The 19,713-nt window shown below is 41.0% G+C and overlaps 1 protein-coding gene across 1 annotated transcript in view; it reads right to left on the bottom strand.

Moving 5' to 3' along the window:
* KCNAB1 (potassium voltage-gated channel subfamily A regulatory beta subunit 1) overlaps positions 1-19,713 on the bottom strand; it is a 208,337-nt gene that overhangs the window by 76,757 nt on the left and 111,867 nt on the right. Inside the window, exon 2 of the mRNA XM_060242373.1 lies at positions 10,998-11,041. Coding sequence (XP_060098356.1) covers positions 10,998-11,041 — 44 coding nt within the window. The remainder of the gene's footprint in view (positions 1-10,997; positions 11,042-19,713) is intronic.

Genomic DNA, 19,713 nt, shown 5'->3' with positions numbered 1-19,713 from the left:
ACCACAGAGGGGAATGGAATAACGGATGCATCATTTCAGATGTTGAGGGGACCCTGGATATTATTTCATCCCTACCATGACTGGCCATGTCATCTGCATGCAAGCCTTCTAACAGTCAAACTTTATCACTGGTATCTTGGAATTTAAGGGGATGGCACTGTAGAATGAAGGAACCTAGTACATTAAGCAAGTTTGGCCACCCATGGTATGACCTTTGGCAGTATAACATCATCCTTTAGATCAGCTCTTGCCTACTGATTGCCTGATAGCTCCCCTCTGCTAATCTGCTTTCCGCTTTCCATGCTCTTATTCTTGCTCTGCCTATTGCTTGCCACGGGTTCTTGATTGAAAATCAAACAGTATTAGTTTCTAGTATACTAGAAAATCTCAATTTACCATTCTCCTTAACTAAATTATTACTTATATGCATTTATATGCACAAAAGGAGCATTGGGTTTTGACTCAGAAAATGCACTTCCTGTCTGGACTGATTTCCCGTCTGTAACTTACTTCCTGTTTGCCACTGGCTGAACAACAATCTTTCTGTACATCAAGTTTTCATTAGGAAAATGTAATATTTTCTGTCCCTCTTATCTCTTCTCTGATTATTACAAATTTCTTTGGAACTAGGATGACATGCCATGTGTTTCTCAATGGTGCAAAAATAGGGACTAAATGAAAGCCAAAAACATAAAGATAAGATAAAAATATTCAGGGGCATAATTCCTGGATTCAATATGTTAGTTCAATAAATCAGTGAATGAAGACTATATGGTAAACGTCATAGACAAACCTTAAGAATACCCTCTTAATTTATGTCTAAATCTTTAAGACAAGAATGATTTAGTGTCTGGATGCCAAGGGGGTGAGGGGAGGAATAATGGGAGCACTTTGTTGATTTCAGATTCTTTTTTCTGAGTTTAAGATAAGCAATACGCATACACAAATCTTCACTGAGGATGGGAGAAGAAAGCCACATGCTAAAATACTAAGAACAGAGAGATTAACATTAGCATAAAAAATGTTTCAACTGCATGCTCCTGGTGGTTACACTCTCTGTTGTTTGTTTATTATAGCAATGGCCAATAGCTTCAGACAAATTTGTTGTGCTAATCAGGCCTTTTTTTGTAGAAGGAACTCCTTTGCATATTAGCCCACACACTCCTGATGTAGCCAATCCTCTAAGAGCTTGGTAAACCAACTCTCAGAAAAGCTTTCTTAAGACCTCAGCCTTATTGTGCTCTCCTAAGCAAAATTATGCCACGCTAAGCCCTTTTACTTCAATGGACTTAGGAGGGTATAACTCTGTTTAGGATGGCAGAGTCCAAGTAGGTCACAGGGAGGGGGGAACAGGTGAAAACTCACAAGATATGTAGCTGATGAGGAAGGTTACCAATCCATAGAAGGATCTGGTAATTTAAGAGGATTTTGCTGATAGGTCTGTATTTCTAAATGCTGTTTATACCATTGCTGACTTGGGAGACATTTACAGATGATTTGAGTCTATATAAGCGGCTCTTGTTTTCTTGCTATTCTCTTGTTTTGCTGCTGTGCCTCATAGGCAAAGAAGCAAAATGTTTTGCCATTTTTAAAGCAGCCACTGTGACTAGAAGGGATTTTATGAATCAAACACGTACAGACACTATCTATATTAATGTCTGCTTTGTTTTACTGAAAGAGACCAATTGACAGTCTAAGAAAGAGTTACATAGTATAAAAAAAGCAGTGGACACGGCAAATAAATGTTCCAGTCCCCTAATCTAGAGCTGCCAAGCCCCTGCTGGGAGTAGGGAATGTTGGAGTGAGGCAACTCAGTATGCCTACATCACTAAGACTGTATAGATGTCTACCTCCTTGAATAGGAAGCCTCTCTTTGTCTTAACCTGGGAGCTGCCCTCTGACCCCTCTCTCTGCTTTGTCCTTTCACTACTGCACATGGCCTTTCATGGAGACACATATATCTGCAGGTCTCTCCTGTGGATACAATGCCCTTATACTCCCACACACATGATGCTGGAAAAACTGGCTATTTGGGATAGGAAAAATACTTTTAGATTAGACTTCTTTCTCTTCTTTTGACTCCAATCAGAACATGAGCTGGATCTACTTGAATAAATGTAAGTTTACCCTTTTTGCAGTATATTTCTTGGGTGGAGTTTAGGGTTGTCAAGTCTTCTTCGTCCCGGAGTGGGGGACTTTCAAGCAAGGGACTTTCTATTGTACCATACATTTTCCCTCCCAAATGGCTAGAGCATCCAGGAACACCATAGAGTTTTCATGGAAATGCCTAGAGTGGCCACTGTGCACCATTGCCGGTGCAATGACTTCACTTCCGGGTGACATCATGCTGGCAACATAGGGGGAGGTTCCCCTCAATGGGCCCAATGTGGGCTGGCGGGTTGGGAACCTCCCAGGCAGGGGAATCCCCACCCGGACTGGGGGCTTGGCAGTCCTAGTGGAGTGCCCAGCGGACATAACCCTCCCCCGGCTTTCTGATAACCCTAAAGTGGCAGGAGGGCCTCTAAACCAAAGCAACCCCTGCCCCAACTGCGGATTGACAACCCTATTATTGGGAGATTTATTTACTACACTCAGGATCACGTTTCTATAATTGAGCAAACTCTGCTATATTAACCAAATATCCCAATACGATTCCTCCCCCAGCTTCCATTTCCAGAAACAGCTTGGAGCTGCAGCACAAGAAAATAATGTTTTAAAAAATGGCTGCCAGGCTGATAGCATAAACGTAACCTCCAGGAAAAACCCAGAAGTGATGTCAGTCAGTAAAGCAATAGAGTTTCTGGCAATTCCAAGAGAGGCATGACATCACTTCTGGGTTTTCAGCAATACCAGCCCCCCATGTCTCTGCCCCCTAGATCTCTTGCTGATTGCTGGGCACCCATAACTTGTTAATGGGACTCATCCTATTGAATGAAAGGCACCTCTCCTGGCAAGTGTAATAACAAAAACTGTATGTGTCAGAAGGGGCTGTGCAGCAGTATTCATGAGCACTGAATTATGGCACAATCCTTGTTTTGAATAGAAGGAAACATAATGATCTTCTTAAAAGACTGTGACAAACTGTATTTTTAAATGCTTAGAAGTTTTATTTTAATGTTGTTTTAATATTATTATTGCATCCCTTTTAATGTTGTACACTGCCCTCAGCCCCAAGTATGGGGAGAGCAGTTTAGAAATCAAATTTATAAACAAACAAACAAAGTGCTGTACAAGCAGAGTAAAGGACTGTGAAGGGTTAATTCTTCACAGAGCCTGAAGGTCTTGAGTGACAGGCTGCTCCAGACAATAGGACTGGTTAACATCAGCTGAGCAGAGAAAGTCTTGAGAACTGCATGCTGAGGAGAAAGTCAGTCAGATTTCTGTCTTGACTGAGTTGAGTACTGAAAGTCTGATTTCAGCCCTAGCTGAGAAGAATTGAGAACTGACAGTTTCTGAATTCAAACCTGACTGAGAGCAGTTTAACACAGACAGGAGAACTGGGGGAATGTTGGCAAGGAAGTTTGGGAAGTAGATGAAGAATCCCACTTGGACCAAGGAAAGGGGATAGATCTAGAGGGAGGAGAATTTCCCTACTGAGTCAAACAAGGAGTTAGCTCTGAAGAGTGCAGAGATTCCTGGTCTGGTCTGGTTAGAAATTGCCTTTAGAGACCTTAAGAATCAGTTAATAACTCAAGGCAAGTACTGGTGTTTCAAGAAAAGGAGTTTGAGTACTTGAAAGAGTGTATAATAGAAGAATTTGAAAAACACAAATTTCTTAAAGGATTTCAAGAACTTTCAAGAAAAAATAAAAGAATGCTTAATAATAGTATTTGGACCTGAGAATATGAAAAGAGATTTTGATTGGGTTGCAAGTTCTAAGAGAATAATGCCAAAAAAGTCAGAGAATACTCAAGGAAAGTGTGCTGGAGTGTTTGGAAAACACTGGAACATGCCTTTCAACATAAAGATTTTAAGTAACTGAATAGCTTAAGAAACGCTCATTAGTTTAAAATATAAGAACTAAAGTCTGTGCGTGTACTGATTTTACTTTAGAGTTATTTATATTGAATTACCTTAGAAATTTTACCCCTGATTTCACCTGACCTTTCTTCTCTATGTTGAATAAAATATTTTATTAATTTAGAATATAAAAATGTCTGGAGTGCCATTTAAGTTGTATGACTTAAAGGGGGCTCCTGTTCCTTCCCCCAGGTTCCTGGGCTGAGACAACTGCCAAAATATCATGCTGTGTCAAGATGGGACAGCCAGATTCTTCAGGAAAGAAGAACACAGATAACTAGGGCGGCTTAGTTACAGAAGGAAAAGAAAAATGGAGGCAAAATCTTGCCTCTGAGGGAGGGAAGTGGATGAGACCATCATAAAGATCCTCTCCAAATGACATCATTCTCTGGCAACTTGCATCCCAAATCAAAATCTCCCTTCATATTCTTGGGCCCAAGTACTACTTCCAAGGATTCTTTTCTTTTCTCTTGAAAGCTGTTGCAATACTTTATTTTAAGAAATTCATGTTTTTTCAAATACTTCTATTATATCTGAAACAACATGTTACCAAAGCAACCAAGGTAAACCTTGCAGGGATTTACAAGAGGTGTGAAGAAAGGTCATTCTGAACTATGTTCTTGAGGTCTTTAAGCAGTATATTGAGAAGTAAATAATACTGTTAACCACAAACCTGAATGTGAAAATCAAAGAACACACAGAACAAGCAAATGAATTATTGCCTTTTTAGTAGGTGTCATATCAGTCAACAGGAAGATGTGCCCAATTGATTTGCCCAGTAGAAACACAATCCTCATTCTAGTTAACACATCACTGAAAAGAGATTTATGTTTCTTTATATTTTATGTGTATCCTATGGGGCTTAACCAAAAGGCTTCCTCAGCAGAATATATTTCTGAGCACTTTACTATTTATCCTTATTACACAATGAGCTCATGGCCCCAGTTCTCTCATACCTAAAATGTTCTATACTAGAAGCACACGGCAGAGAGAAAGAATGGGCAGGGATAACTTTTCTTCCTCTCTCAAACCACTAGAACTCAAGGGCATCCAATGAAGGGTAGTAGATTCAGGACACACAAAAAGAAATATTTCTTTACTCAATGAGCTATAAAAATGTGCAGTTAACTGCTGGAAGATATGGCAATGGCCAAAGCATAGACAGATTTAAAAGAGAATTAGATTCATGGAGGATAGGTCTATCAGCAGCTACTAGCTACAGTGACTAAAAGGAAACTCAATATTCAGAGACAGTAAACTCCTGAATACTGGCACCAGGAGGCAACATCATAGGAATGCCTCAGCCTCTGTGTTCTGTTGTTGACCTCCAGAGTATGTGGTTGGCCACTGTTTGAGACAGAATGATGGACTAGAAGAACTACTGGACTGTGTCTAGACTGGCAGCTTTGGGTGCATGAGAGGCCTCTCATATCGAGCTGGTTCAAAATGGAGTGGATTATTCCTGGTCAGACATTTCCACATGAGTCGCCCATATCCTGCACGGGAGATGCTTTAGCATGGTCAGACAACTGTTGTATGCCATCCCTTAGCACAGTTTGGGTTTCTTTTTTCCCATTCATTTTTGTGGTCATGCATATATGCACTCATGCGCTCAGTGGATATGTTCTTTATTTTAAAAGCCAGAAATGGCTTGGGGTGGCCTGGCAGGTTCACAACGCCAATCCACTTGCGTCCTCCTGCATCCAGACACCAGGAAAGGTGGATGGCGTGCAGCAGATTAATTTGCTGCCACTTCATAAGCGGCAGCTTTTTGAGCCACCTCAGAAACGCCAGAGGACAGGGTGAGTGCGGGAGCAGGATGTTTGGACTTCATTTTTTAAAATCCGTCCCTGTGTTGGCTTAAATTGCCAGTCTGGACTCAGCCCTGGTATGGTCCAGTGAGGCTCTTGTGTTCTTAAGTCATCCTGCATGGTACAGCAAAGTCATTTTGCAAATGGTTCAGCAGGATAAAGACAACAAATATTCCTTATTTCAGGATTTCTTGGAGCATGTTCTTGCTCTCCATCCCTTCCTCCTTCTTACATCTCTTCTTGGATTCTCTTTGCAATGGGCTTGTCTTATCTTGCAATAGCATACATTAAATCTTAGCATCGGTGTTGTTAGAAAATACTTTTCTACAGCCCAGGAGAAAAAGAAGCACAGGCACAAGTTGGTCAGGGAAACAGAGTGGTGGAAGCCATCGTAAAGTGTAATCCCCATACAAAAGTCATGTCATCTCTTTATAAGGAGCAACCAAATAACATTTAAATGTGTGCAAGTTTTCCAGTTGCCCAGACTCTTAATTGGACTGTAGATAAGGTTGCCAATCTGAATTCTGGCAACCAGCAGGAGCCTTTTAAGGGCAGGAAATGAAGTTGCACAATGATATGTGATGCTGTGACATTACTTCCGGTTCATATCCTTTTTTAAAAAATCATAGAGCTGTGTGAATTCCTAGAGTGTTGTGATGTCATTTCTGGGTACAAACTGGAAGTGCTATCACAGTGTCATGCATCATCACATGGTATCACATGACATCACTCCAGCCTTTGTCCCTTGCTCCTGCTGGAGCAAAGATGACCAATGGGGCCTGGGGATGGGAACTTTCCTGCTGCCCCGGGACGATGGCAGCCCTAGCTGGAGGTAAAAGGATGCAAGGACAGAGATGCTTCCTCCTCATGAAGAAATAAAGCACTGCACACAATTCTAGCAATGCAATCCTACTTCACATGGTTTCTGGTTTTTAATGTTAGTATGTCAAGGGGGGAGATTTTAAAACTGATTCCATGTCATCGTTGAACTGCATGCAGTTATGTAGCCCTTTGCCAAACAACAACAGTACAAGCGAAAAGAAGGTCCATATTTTCCTGCATTTTGCAGATGGCCATGTAAATCCAGCCAAAACAACAAATGTTTATGACTCAAGATCTGGGGGTGGAGACCCAAGATAAGAGCAGTTCATACATGGAGCTTCTTGGGAATGATCAATGGATGGGGCATTTCCTTTTCTGAGCAGCATCCATTGCAAACAGTACCCAAATACCGCTGTATTGCAGACTTACAATTAGACATGCCATTTTTAAAAATGGTTCAGATACTAGCCACAAATATTTGACCCTGCCAATTGATTAGCTGCTAAAAGGAACAAGAGAGGAAAGCAGATTTACTAGAGATTGTAATGAGGTGAAAGGATCTGTTGCTAGAGGAAAATTGCTCTTGTGCAGGGAACACACATTCAACTGGCCTTGGATAGAAACACACACACCCCCCCCCCGCGCACACACACACACACACACAGATCTCTTGCCTGGTAGAATTTCATAACCTGTGTGGATTAAATATTTGACACACACAATTGGTTAAATCTTATGACTCCCTTCTACTAAGGACACTCTTCCACTTACTTTAACAGAGAAATACTTCCTCCAATGGAGAATGGCATTTTCTGATGGAAAAATTCCTCTGATGTAGGAAGGTCTTAGTTTTTGAAGGAAGGCTTGGTGGAAAGGTGTCATAAAATCCAGTTTAGTGGAAGGGAATAATAGGAGCCAACACAACTTCAGTTTGTCCTCCTCTAGCCTAGAAACTTGTCCTTTTCTTTAACATCCCCCCTCCCCCCCCAAAAAAAAAACCCCTTGGAATGTCTGATTCTCTTCTTTCACTGAAGCAGGATGGAAAAACAAATGTGGTTCAGTAGCTGGAATGCGATGCTTTGTAATAGGAAATAGTTTCCTCCTTATAATGAAAGGGATTGGTCTTTGATCCCTAGTAAAACCTAGGGATCCCCTGCAGACTACTGAGATCAGCTCCCCTGGAGAAAATAGAGCAAAACAACAACAAACTAGCAAACAGTTCTGTAACTATAATAAACCAATATTTAATGTAATACAACCCTGTGAGGTAGATCAGGCTTAGGGACAGTGACTAGTCCAATGTTGTCCAGCAAGTTTTCATGGCAGAGGTGGCATCTGAACCCAGGTATCCCAGAGCTTAGACTGACACTTTTAACCATTACACTACATGGGGTCTGTACTATGCATCATCAACCCCTGCAACTTGCAGGCAATAAGAAAACTGCAGATATGTCTGAGGGAATAAAAAATTGTTTCTTTACATTTTGTCAGCATTTCCAGTTTTCTGCTTTGCACTGTTGGTTTTGTAGATTTCTATGCATTATACATACCGGTATATGTTGTATCATTTTTATATGCAATTTATCCAGTATTTATATATGTAATATACCAAATAATGCAGGTTTACTGATACCCAATAATGTCAAAACATGCATACATTGTACAGAAAATTCAGTGCAAAGAAACTAAAAACAGTGAAAACAAAGAATTGTGTGGGTTTGCACAGAGAAGTAAAGGTGGAATTTGGAGGCTGTAGGGATGAAAACCTCAAAATCATCCCTAACACAAATATTAGCAACTTGACCTGCCTTGCCTAACAGAGAAATGCTTAGGAAATGAATTTCTGTATTTGGAGAATCGACCTAGAATTATTTTACATAAACAAATCCTTTCTGTTTCCTGTCCTTTCAGCTGTTAGCTCAAAGTCTCCACTCAGAGATTTAGGTTCAACTGTTCCTGGCCCAGAACACTTCACTGCACAACTTTGGCAAATTGTTCTAACCTACTTTAGAAGGCCACTGTGAAGACAATAACAGACAATGATACATTATAACCTGCCCGGCTCTCTTGAGAGATGAGGTGAAGGGAAAGAAATCTGAGTAAGTAATGCTTCTGCAGGAATTAATGGTTTCCAAGTCAGTTAGAGTTGTCACTTTTCCTCTGGGGTGGGGAACCTCCTGCTCCCAGCTCCCATTGCCTGCTGCTACTCATGTGGCCAATGGGAGAGAAATAACTAACAAAAACCATTGGTGCAATGGTGTCAACAGTATTCTGAGGAAAATCCAGAGGTGATGTCATGCCACTCTAGGAATTAGCAGAAACTGTGGTTTTACCACAGAGTTTCCAGTAATTCCTAGAACAGTGTGATGTCACCTCTGGGTTTTCCCTGGAAGTGCAGTAACATCATTTCACTGACAGCCCCCTCCCCTTCCAAACTTCCACAGGCAACCTTGGTTCCAGTTCTGGCTGGCAACTGAGCGGTAACCCACTTTCTAGTCCTGGAGATTTCCAGATTGCTCAGGCTATAAAATGAAAAACTTTCTTGAGATTAATCCCAGTTCTGTTTGTTCAAAGCCTTGGGGACTATCCTACTTGATGATTCCATTTTCAGTCTCATCCATGGATCAATAGCATTTGCAAGCTTACGTCTCATAGCAACGTGGAGAGGTACCTAACCAGTGCCAGATTCTACACTGGAGGTTTTCATAACTAAGCCATATGAATGGCAAATAGCAGACACATGAATTTCAAATGCTATTAGATTTCAATGGGTTGAGTAAATTGTGAATAAATGATGTAAATAGTGCACCATTATGAAAATAGCATGCATGTAAAGTGGGGCTATGCACAGAGAACAGCATTCCTACGCATGTGTGCAATAAATCACACACCCTTCCAGTAGTTCCAATGAAAACAAGGACACGCTTTTAACCTCCTCGGGGCCCGGTCATAAGCTTTGCCTTCAAACAATTCAGACTTATGTCCGTGCGTGCCAGCACCAAGATGTGCTGGAACTGGCCATTATGACTATGACACCAGTTTAAAACCAGGGCTGCCAAACACAGTGAGAGTCTAGGATGGATTGCACTCACAGTGAAATGGCAATCATTATTTATAGCTACAACGGTTGTATTGTTTCAGCTGCCTTGCTTGGAGGAACTCTCTTGTTCTAGACCAGTTCCTAGACCCTTGCAGGCTGCCTAACAGACATCATTTGCATGACCAGTATGGACATGGAGTGGCAGGGACAAGTCTGTGACCATTGTTCCTTCTAAGCTGAGTTAGCATGATCTAGCTCACAGATTTTTATCCTCCAGCTCACACATTTTTGTCTTAGCTCAGGGAAAATGTCCCCAGAGCACAATAATTTATGCAGCAGCTCACAACTTTAATGCCAGTAGCTCAAAACTTTAATACCAGTAGCCAGGGTTTGTTCTGTAGAAAAATAGGTGGTGGAGCTCATCCAGGAATTGTTATGCAGCTGCACCTACTATTCAATGGACAAGGAGGTGGAACTCTCAGAAAGGTTCAGGAGCTCCCACTGAATCCGAGGCCTGCCAGTAGCTCACAAAGTGGAATTTTTGCTCACAAGACTCTGCAGCTTAGAGGGAACATTGCCTGAGACCTGACAGTGTTGTCTGGAAGGTAAGCCACACATACTGTTCTGAGCTCTTTAAAAAATCCGTGGGATAAAACATAACAGAAAAATAGAATCAATTTCACAACTGCAGGTAGAGGATTTCAATTGAAAATACTCCTTTGCATTTTTTAAAAAATGGAGACGACTAGCACAGCAGGGAGAAGCCATCTGTCCACTCTGGATTTCTATTTGCAGGGAGTTTTTGACATAGGGAACATGCTGGTTGATGTGCTACATTCCAGTCTACCACCTGAGTGTTTTATCTCCTTTATTCCCCTCTCATTCTCGTCTCTGGGTAAACCAGGCCCTCAGTCAATGGCACAAATAAACCTCAGCTAAGGTCTGAATATTCAAGAGGCACAGCAGGCTTTACTCTTACAGCTTCAGCACTCAGAGAGCAAAAATGTGCCTAAAAGTATTATTAAAGGTCTTTGTTGGTTAACTGTGAACTGGATGCAACATAAAACCAAACATACAGAGTGCAGTCAAATAAACACATAAGCATGTGTACAGGCAAATATTTGGAATCTAGGGAGAAAAAAACATACCAAGTTGCACCAGAGGAAAAAGCCATAGCTACAGAGTCACAGAACAAATATGAAGGACCAAAACCATGACTATCCATATGAACATCAGCAACATCATGCAACTAAGTATAATATACAACACACACATGCACAATTTTTTTTAAAAAAAAAACTTACCTAGCCCCAAACACGAAACTCTTAGTCCAGATTTCCCAAGGTTTCTAGAATGGAAATAAAAACATAATATCAAATAGCAATTCTTCTGCTAAGTAAACCTGATGTCCTAACTATGGATGTGTGAACACTCACTGATTCAGCTTGTATTTGCTGACTGTAAGTAGAAAGTTGATTTTTAGACAGTTTGGTTCATTGACCTGTTTGCTGCTGCTTGGCAAGCTGCTTCTCTTCCTAGCACAATTAACTTTTCTTGTAACCATGGGTACTATTTGCCACAGAAGGGCTTTTTGAGGACCTTTTTTTAAAAAAAATCAATAACTGATATTACAAAACTGAACACTATTATTATCTAGACCTTTTCCTTGCTGGAAAAGAGGACATGGGTGCTGCACCTTTCCCTTTTTAACTTGGAAAGGAAAAGGGCTAGAGGCTTATTTTAAAAAATGAAGGCTGGAAATTCAGAGATCATGGCAATAGATAGTTAGAACATTACCCCCCTTTCACAATAGAGGTTACCAGGGGTGCTAAATGCCTCCAAGGAAGCTATATCAAGTGACTTCTTAATACACAAATAGGAGCATTGACATGTGCAAGCCAAAAAGGAATTATGTGTCTCAGTAAGTCTGGATGATATTGTAATTGGAAACGCTCTTGCACAGGACTGTTAAGTTAGACCCTTTTAGGAAGAGCATATTATGTTTCGCTAACAAAGAGTCTTCTCAAGAAGTTACACTTCGTAGCTGGAATAAAAATAAAGTGGATATATTTAGAGGCGTGTGCCATGAAGTGTGGCATGCCACACGTCTTCATTTTGAGCTATTTCGGTGATCATTTAGCATTCGTTGTAGTAACACTGATTAATGCATTTGCAATATTCGTAAGACAAATGTTTTCCCTTTCTCCAATCACCTCCACATTTGCTCAAAATATACAGATCTATCATAACAACAACTGAAGTTGCCTGAAGAATTTTCTGTAAAGAAAGGTGCACACTGTGCTGCTGAGCTGTGGCGGTTTCAAAAATGTTCTTCCAGGCACAGAACTGAGTCTCACACTGGTTGCCGGGCTAGCACAAGTTAATGCCCTCCTTTCATATTGCCAGGTCTGACAAGTGGCTGTTTTCTGTAACTACTTTGCATCCAGATCTGAAGCGGGAATCGTGTTGTGTGCCTTGGGATATTGCTTTCTTTGTGACCTGGCCAACCCACACAACCCTTTTATCCAACAGCCACTGTTGGTCCAGGGCTTTTGCTTGTTGTTCAGGATCAGAGTACTCACTCAGGTTCCTGTTCTCAGGTTCATACAGCAGGGAATGGTGCTCTTGAAACCACATCAATTTATTAACAAGGAGATTCAGGGATGATAGCAGCTGGTTTCAGAACAAAGCAGCTCACGCATTCTATGCTTCTGAACTAAGTTGGGATTCTACCCCATGAAATGAAACCAACTCACACAAATATATGAGGAGAAAACAGACCATTCAATTGTAATGTATATAAGAGATATGTCATGGGGGGGGAGGAAGAGGGGAGGAACTAGGGCTTCTAGGCTGCCTGTGCTCTAGGCTCCTGCTGCCACTTGCTGAAGCAAAAGGAACAAAAATGTGTGTGGGTGTGTGGAAACTGGCACCGAACAATGTCTGACACTACTTCCAGTTGTATATTCGGAAATGATGTCACAGTATCAAGCGGCATTCGAGGAAAAACATTAAGATTTTGCAAATTCCTAAGGTGCTGCATGATGTTGTGATCTCACTTCCAGGCATGCAACTGGAAGTGACATCACAGCATCACCCAGTGCTGGTTTCTGAAGTCTCCACCCCTTATACTCCCAAGAGTTGGTAACTCAAGGATGACCTAAGCTTACAAATTTCTGAAAGCCAGAGTCATTCTGATGGTCCAAAGAGCTAAGCAAATTATGTGATCCCCCCACCCCCCAATATGATGCTTGGGTTAGATATGCCAGGACTGAGTTTGTCTTGGGGGAAATAGTGGCTCTCAGCAGCCTGCCACTGGCTGTGGCATCTAATCAGGGGTACCACACTGCCCCAGTTACATATCAGTGAGACCTGCGTTGTGATCTCAGTCTTGTTCAGGAACTCAGGCCATAAGGGCATGTAAGCTGGCCTGTGGTTAGATGGAATGGGAGGGCAGGTAAAATCAATATATTTCCAGTATTCTACAACTGATCATGGACCCCAAATGTAACTTTTAATTTGGCCTTTGGTTTCTCCCAGTGAGTTGTTGTTCATAACTTCTTGGCCCTAGCCAAGAGAACAGCAGGGAATACATGTTAAAATAAATAAAACTAACAATCACTCATTGATCTTGACTTATGACATCAAGCTATGGCTTCCAAGTGTGAAATAGCACCATGGTGACTTATAGGGTTGGTGGTGTGGGGGGGTTGGAAGTAGGCATTTGAGATCGCAGAGCAGCATCTGTGATTTCTGTTCTTGCTAGAGAACTTACTAGAGAGACAATAGAAGCAATAAAGCAAGATGTCAGGAAAGATCATTATCTGTGTGGCTAATGAGCATGCTGCATTAAACATGGACTCGGGCTCCAAGTGATCAATGCAGCATAGAACTCCCTTTTAATTATACCTTTCATCGTGAGCACTTAACATTATCAACTTTACCAGTAGCAATGCTTTTTTTGCTTTGTTTTGTTAAAAGCTAAAAGGTATAATTTGTTAACAATCTCTCCACCTTTCACTCCAGAATCTTTCAACAGCCCTAGTCTGTAAACAATATCTCTGAGCATTTACGTGCAGCTGCAAGCAATTTTAAAGCCAAGATGGCTTATTACTTTTGGAACTCACATAGATATGGCCAAGGCATGACACAGCTCAGTCCAGATGCAAAGGCATCTTCTGCTCATGCAGAATTGCCCGGAACAATAAATTGCAGCACACGACTGTTCAGTCTGGGCAGTTTTTTTTTCTTTTTTAAAAGTCTGCCCCAGTTGGTCTCCAATCTGTCTGTAAAGAGCAAGCCCATCCTATCATATCTAGGTAGGGTTTTACATCTCCCCACCCTCTGGTGTTCCTTTTCCTTATACAGTTCTGGAACAGTTGGAGGCACAGGTATACAAGAACTGGGGAGTCTTGAACACAGATCCTTGGGAACCAAGATATGGCCCCTTTATCAACTCAGTTCTGAGCAAGCCAGCCAATCTAGTCCTGAAGTAAAGCCTGACTGGAGGAACTGTAGCCTGGACCAGCCCAACAGAGATGTGTGCCTGAGGGTGTCAGTGAAAATGCAGTTTTTATGCCTATGGCTTGGCTCCTCCATCTTAGTAGCTAGTCTGTAGTAGATGGGACTTAATCTGTTCCCCCCCCCCCAGGTTATAAACAATTTTATTAGTAACATATGGTAGCAAAGTTATATCTATATCTTACAACTTAAAAAAAAAGGAAAAATTTATCTACCCCATATCTTACTTTTCCCCCGCCCCTCCCCCCGTTACTTGACCCTCGCCAGTGTTATTTACTTTTAAAAACCCAAATATTAAAGGTACCCTTAACTATTAAAAAACCAAAAGTTATACTCTTGTTTTAAAAACTTAATCATTATCAAAGATTGTCCAATGTCCCTTTATTTTCCACTCTTTTTCTACGTATCTTCTGAACTTCTTCCACTCCAACTTAAAAAGTTCTAAATCATAGTCTCTTAATATTCTTGTTAATTTGTCCATTTCACTCCATGACATAACTTTTATAATCCAGTCCCATTTCTCTGGTATTTTTTCTTGCTTCCACAACTGCGCATACAATGTCCTAGCAGCTGAGAGCAAGTACCAAATTAAAGTTCTATCTTCTTTTGGAAATTTTTCCATATGTAGTCCCAACAGAAAAGTCTCTGCAACTTTATTAAACTCATATCCCAAGATATTAGAAATCTCTTGTTGAATCATCTGCCAAAACATTTTAGCTCTTTCACAAGTCCACCACATATGGTAGAAAGAACCTTCATGCTTTTTACATTTCCAACACCTGTCTGGCATCTTGTTATTCATCTTTGCTAATTTCTTAGGAGTCATATACCATCTATACATCATCTTAAAACAGTTTTCTTTAATACTTTGACATGTTTCGAGTTTCATAGAGTTCTTCCACAAATATTCCCAAGATTCCATTTTATTTCTTATTTACATTAATTGCCCATTTTATCATTTGAGATTTCACTACTTCATCCTCTGTAGACCATTGTAAGAATAATTTGTATACTTTTGAAATTAATTTCTCATTATCTCCAAGCAGAACTTTTTCCATATCTGTTTGTTCTTTCCTTATTCCTTCAGTTTTGATGTCATTCTCCACCAAACTTTTTATTTGTTGCATTTGAAACCAATCATATTTATGATTCAGTTCTTCAGCAGTTTTCAGTTCTATTTTCCCACTTTGTATTTTTAATAATTGATTATATGACAGCCACTTTTCTTCGCCTATCTTATCCGTTATCTTTATCACTTCAGCTGGCACAATCCATAAAGGTTTTCTCTCATCTCGATATTTCTTATATTTTATCCATGTATTTAATAAATTGCTCCTTATATAATGGTGAGAGAAAAGACTGTAGATGGGACTTAATCTGGTTTGCCTGCTTCTCTGTACCCGTTGTTTTGAGGACTCAGATCCCTGCCTGTCTATGATTATCCCTCCTGCCTCTGGACAGTTTACTGTCTTGTACTTGATCTCAAGGCCTGACTATGATCATATTACTGATCCTAGACTTCCAGCTTCTTTCCTTAAGAGAGAAATTAGATGTAATAGCAACGTTGTGGGAATGCCATCATTGTTTTAAAGTGATTTAAAATGTCACAGCATGGCACACTGAGGCAGTCTTGTTCCCTGCAGCTTATCAAGTGCCAAAACAAGAGTGCTACCTGCAAGCCCAATGGGGGGGGGAGGAGGTGCTATTGTAGAATAAAAGCAAATAGTAAGTCCTGGGTCAGTTATGTAAGTCACATGGTGTCAAGTTGCAGCCAAGCGTGGCCTTGATTGGTCTTTCCTCAAGGCCCAAAACAGCCCTGGAAGAGACTGAACCTGGGGCATTTCTCAGATTTGTAGAAAGAACTGTGTATGGATGTAAGTATCCACAGATTTTGCCACATTGAGAATTTTTAAATATTTTAATACAGGGCTGCCAGGTCTGCTCATCACACCAGCAAGTAAGGTTGCCACTCCCCAGATGGGGGCAGGGGATCCCCCGGTATGTAGGCCCTCCCCCCGCTTCAGGGTCACCAGAAAGTGGGGGGAGGGGAGGGAAATGTCTGCTGGGAATTCTATTATTCCCTATGGAGACCTTTTCCCATAGGAAATAATGGAGAATTGATCCACGGGTATCTGGGGCTGGGTGTGTGTGTGTGTTTTGAGGTTTTCAGTATAGCATCCAGTGCCTCTTCCCAAAATGCCCTCCAAGTTTCAAAAATATTGGACTAGGGGGTCCAATTCTATAAGCTCCCAAAGAAGGTGCCCCTATCCTTCATTATTTCCTATGGAAGGAAGGCATTTAAAAAGTTTTGCGATCTCTTTAAATGTGATGGCCAGAACTCCCTTTTGAGTTCAATTATGCTTATCACAACTTTGTTCCTCGCTCTACCCCCAAAGTCTCCTGGCTCCACCCCCAAAGTCCTCAGATATTTCTTGAATTGGACTTGGCAACCCTACTAGCAGAGGGGTTGGGGGGCATTCTGGGAGTGACATAGGTCCACCAGCGATGTCTGGGGTGATGTACCAATGTCACTTACAGGTGACATCAGCACATTGCATACGATGTTGCTGTTTGGGGGGATGGGGGAATTTACTCCCACTGGCCAGCTGGCCACCGGTGGGCAGCAGCCCAAAAAAGTGCGAGATTGTCCACCCCAACTTATTTTCAAATTCTTCTTGTAATAAATATTTGAATTGATTGATGGCTATGTAGGATTCATAACGTAGTTGTATTTTAATCTTCCCATGTTTAAAAATGCACATGATTTTGATTTTAGTCTGGCCACTCTATATTCTGTACTAAATAAAAGGCAAGTACTACATCACAGTATGCCTTTATATTAATACTGTATATTAAGGCAAGTTGATTAGGATAAAAATTCAGACTACAGAAATTCAAACCCAGAATTAGTTAACTCAACAAATGACACTGCAGGATTTTTTAAAAACAACTATTAATCAATCACCAAGTGCAGTAGTTAAACATTTCAGTGCAATGGCTGTCGGTATGGATTAGAAATAGAGATGAAACATTTCTGACATGAAAGAACATGACTGATCTCATGGGAGGACAGAATTCTATGCCTCTTCACAAAGTGTTCCACCCACTACAAAATGCTCTTTAGAGATCTCCAATTATGTTTGCCTTTTTGAACATTTATAGAGGATTTTTTTTAAAGTCACAATCTTCATCTTGAAAATTATTAAACTAAACATTGCAATCCATAATTTACCAGTAAGATGCCCATTATTATGATAGGACATGTGTGGGCATTGAAGTGAGTGCCTGCATATCACAAGGCCTTCTAGGCTTATATGCAATGTGTGCCTAGGAGATTCATTGCACTCACCTTCTCAGTTGGAACCCTGGCAGTGGAGACCAAGCTATCCAGAGTTGTAGTGGTAGGTGCATTTTGCAACCCCTCCTAGTATAACAGTTGCTAGTCAACTATATTATGTACATACAGGCAGTCCAGTCATAACCAACTTATGGCAACCCCAACAAGAGACTCAAGGCAAGTGAGAAGCAAAGGAGGTGCCTCCTCCTGCAGAATCCTCCTTGGTGGTCCCCCATAGGAGTACTGACCGTCCTTAGCTTCTGAGATCTGATGAGATTGGGCTATACCATGCCACCTTCCCTCCCAATAGACTTCAGAAGTTCACATTTGTAAATTACAGTCAAGATTAGGGCAGGTTCCTTTCCCAATGTTATATGCCTCTATAAAACTCATGAAGTTTCTTTTGGGCAGAAGGAAGGTTTCCATAATCCTTTGTTTTTTATTTATTGCTTTCTATATATACTGCCTGTTTTCCTTTGTAGAGTTCAAGGCAACTTACATAGGATTCCCAAAAGATCTTCCTGTTCAGACACTGTCCAAACCCAGATCAGCTGACAACATTGCTGGATATTTGTTTTTCAGCCATAGACTGGTTAGTAGTGGACTTTTGCCTAGATTCAAATTCAAGGCAAATGTGGCTACACTTCAAATTTCAAAGGGACAGTTTCAAAGAAAAGTATTTTTTTAAAAATCCATGTGAAATTTCTCGGACAGGTTTCTCCTAGAGTTCTCAAGTCTGAAGGAACTTTGGCCTTATAGCAAATCCCCTGCTCAGTGTAGTAAATAAAAACATTCATGACAAATGGTTGTCTATCCTCTGAAGAATTCCAGCATGGGATAACTTACCGTAGGTAAGTGAAAGCATTGTCAATCTGCCCTAGCCATTAGGAAGTTTCTCATAACATTTACCCCAAATCTACCCTCATGTAACTGAAGCCCACTGGATCTAATCTTTCCTTCTAGAGCTGCAGAGAACAAATCTTTGCCCTCTTGTGCATTCCTTCAAGATGAAGAACACTAACATTTGTTCCCTTGGTCTTCTCTTCTCCAAATTAAACACACCCAGTTCCTTCAACCTTTTCTTATACAATTTGTTTTCCACAGCTCCAGTCATTCCTGTTGGCCTCCTGAGCATGTTCCAGTTCATCAGGACAACATTCTTAAAGTGCAGCACCCAAAACTGGACACCATACTACAGTGGATGTCTAATCAGAGCAGAATAGAGTGGCATTATTTGATTAGAACCAGCAGAAAATTCAGCTGACAGTAGGGGCAATTACCTCCTTCTCTGGCAGAACTAGTAGGTTCATGGTAGGGATGACATTTGAACTAGGAACCTGCTCTTAGCTTTTTAGAAAAGCATTTTAGTATCTTCTAGCCAAGAGTAAAAAAACTGGTGTCAAGTTGTTTCTTGTCTGTCCACATGCTTTGCCAAGTGCAAATGGAAGACAAAATTTCACCTATTTCTCATTTGTCTTCATAAGAGTGCTATTCACTTGCTCATAGATGGCTTGAAAGGCTGCCTAGATCAGAAAGTGATCATTGTCCATGATCTCTAACAATTTTCTTTAACTAGTCATTTAAATTTACAATTACCTTATCTGTTCCTAAATGAACCAGAGCAGAGTCTGTGAGAGATGACAGAACAGAGAAAATTATATTAGGCTGGGCGGTATTTGTGTGGAAGTGGGGTTTGTATCTTGTAAGGATCCCAGCATAGTGTTGCATGTTACCATGACCCCTTTTCAAAGGAAATCTGTCAGGCAGGCCCAGCCCAGGCTTTGCATATGGTCCAGCTGTCCCTATTTACTCAGGGTACTCCCTATTTTCTGGTACCTGCCCCTGACATCAATGTCTCTTGGAGATAAAAAGATAAAGGTAAAGGTAGTACCCTGTGCAAGCATCAGTCATTTCCGACTCTGGGGTGATGTCACATCACAATGTTTTCACAGCAGACTTTTTTACAGGGTGGTTTGCCATTGCTTTCCCCAGTCACTTTCCCCCCAACAAGCTGGGTACTCATTTTACCGACCTCGGAAGGATGGAAGGCTGAGTCAACTTTGAGCTGGCTACTTGAACCCAGCTTCCACCGGGATTGAACTCAGGTCGTGAGCAGAGAGCTAGGACTGCAAAACTGCAGCTTTATACTGTTTAGTTAATCT

This window comes from Heteronotia binoei, chromosome 6 (assembly GCF_032191835.1).
Source record: "Heteronotia binoei isolate CCM8104 ecotype False Entrance Well chromosome 6, APGP_CSIRO_Hbin_v1, whole genome shotgun sequence".
Lineage (NCBI taxonomy): Eukaryota > Metazoa > Chordata > Lepidosauria > Squamata > Gekkonidae > Heteronotia > Heteronotia binoei.
Note: the sequence above shows the minus strand (reverse complement) of the source record. Positions and strands in the feature narration are given on the sequence as shown.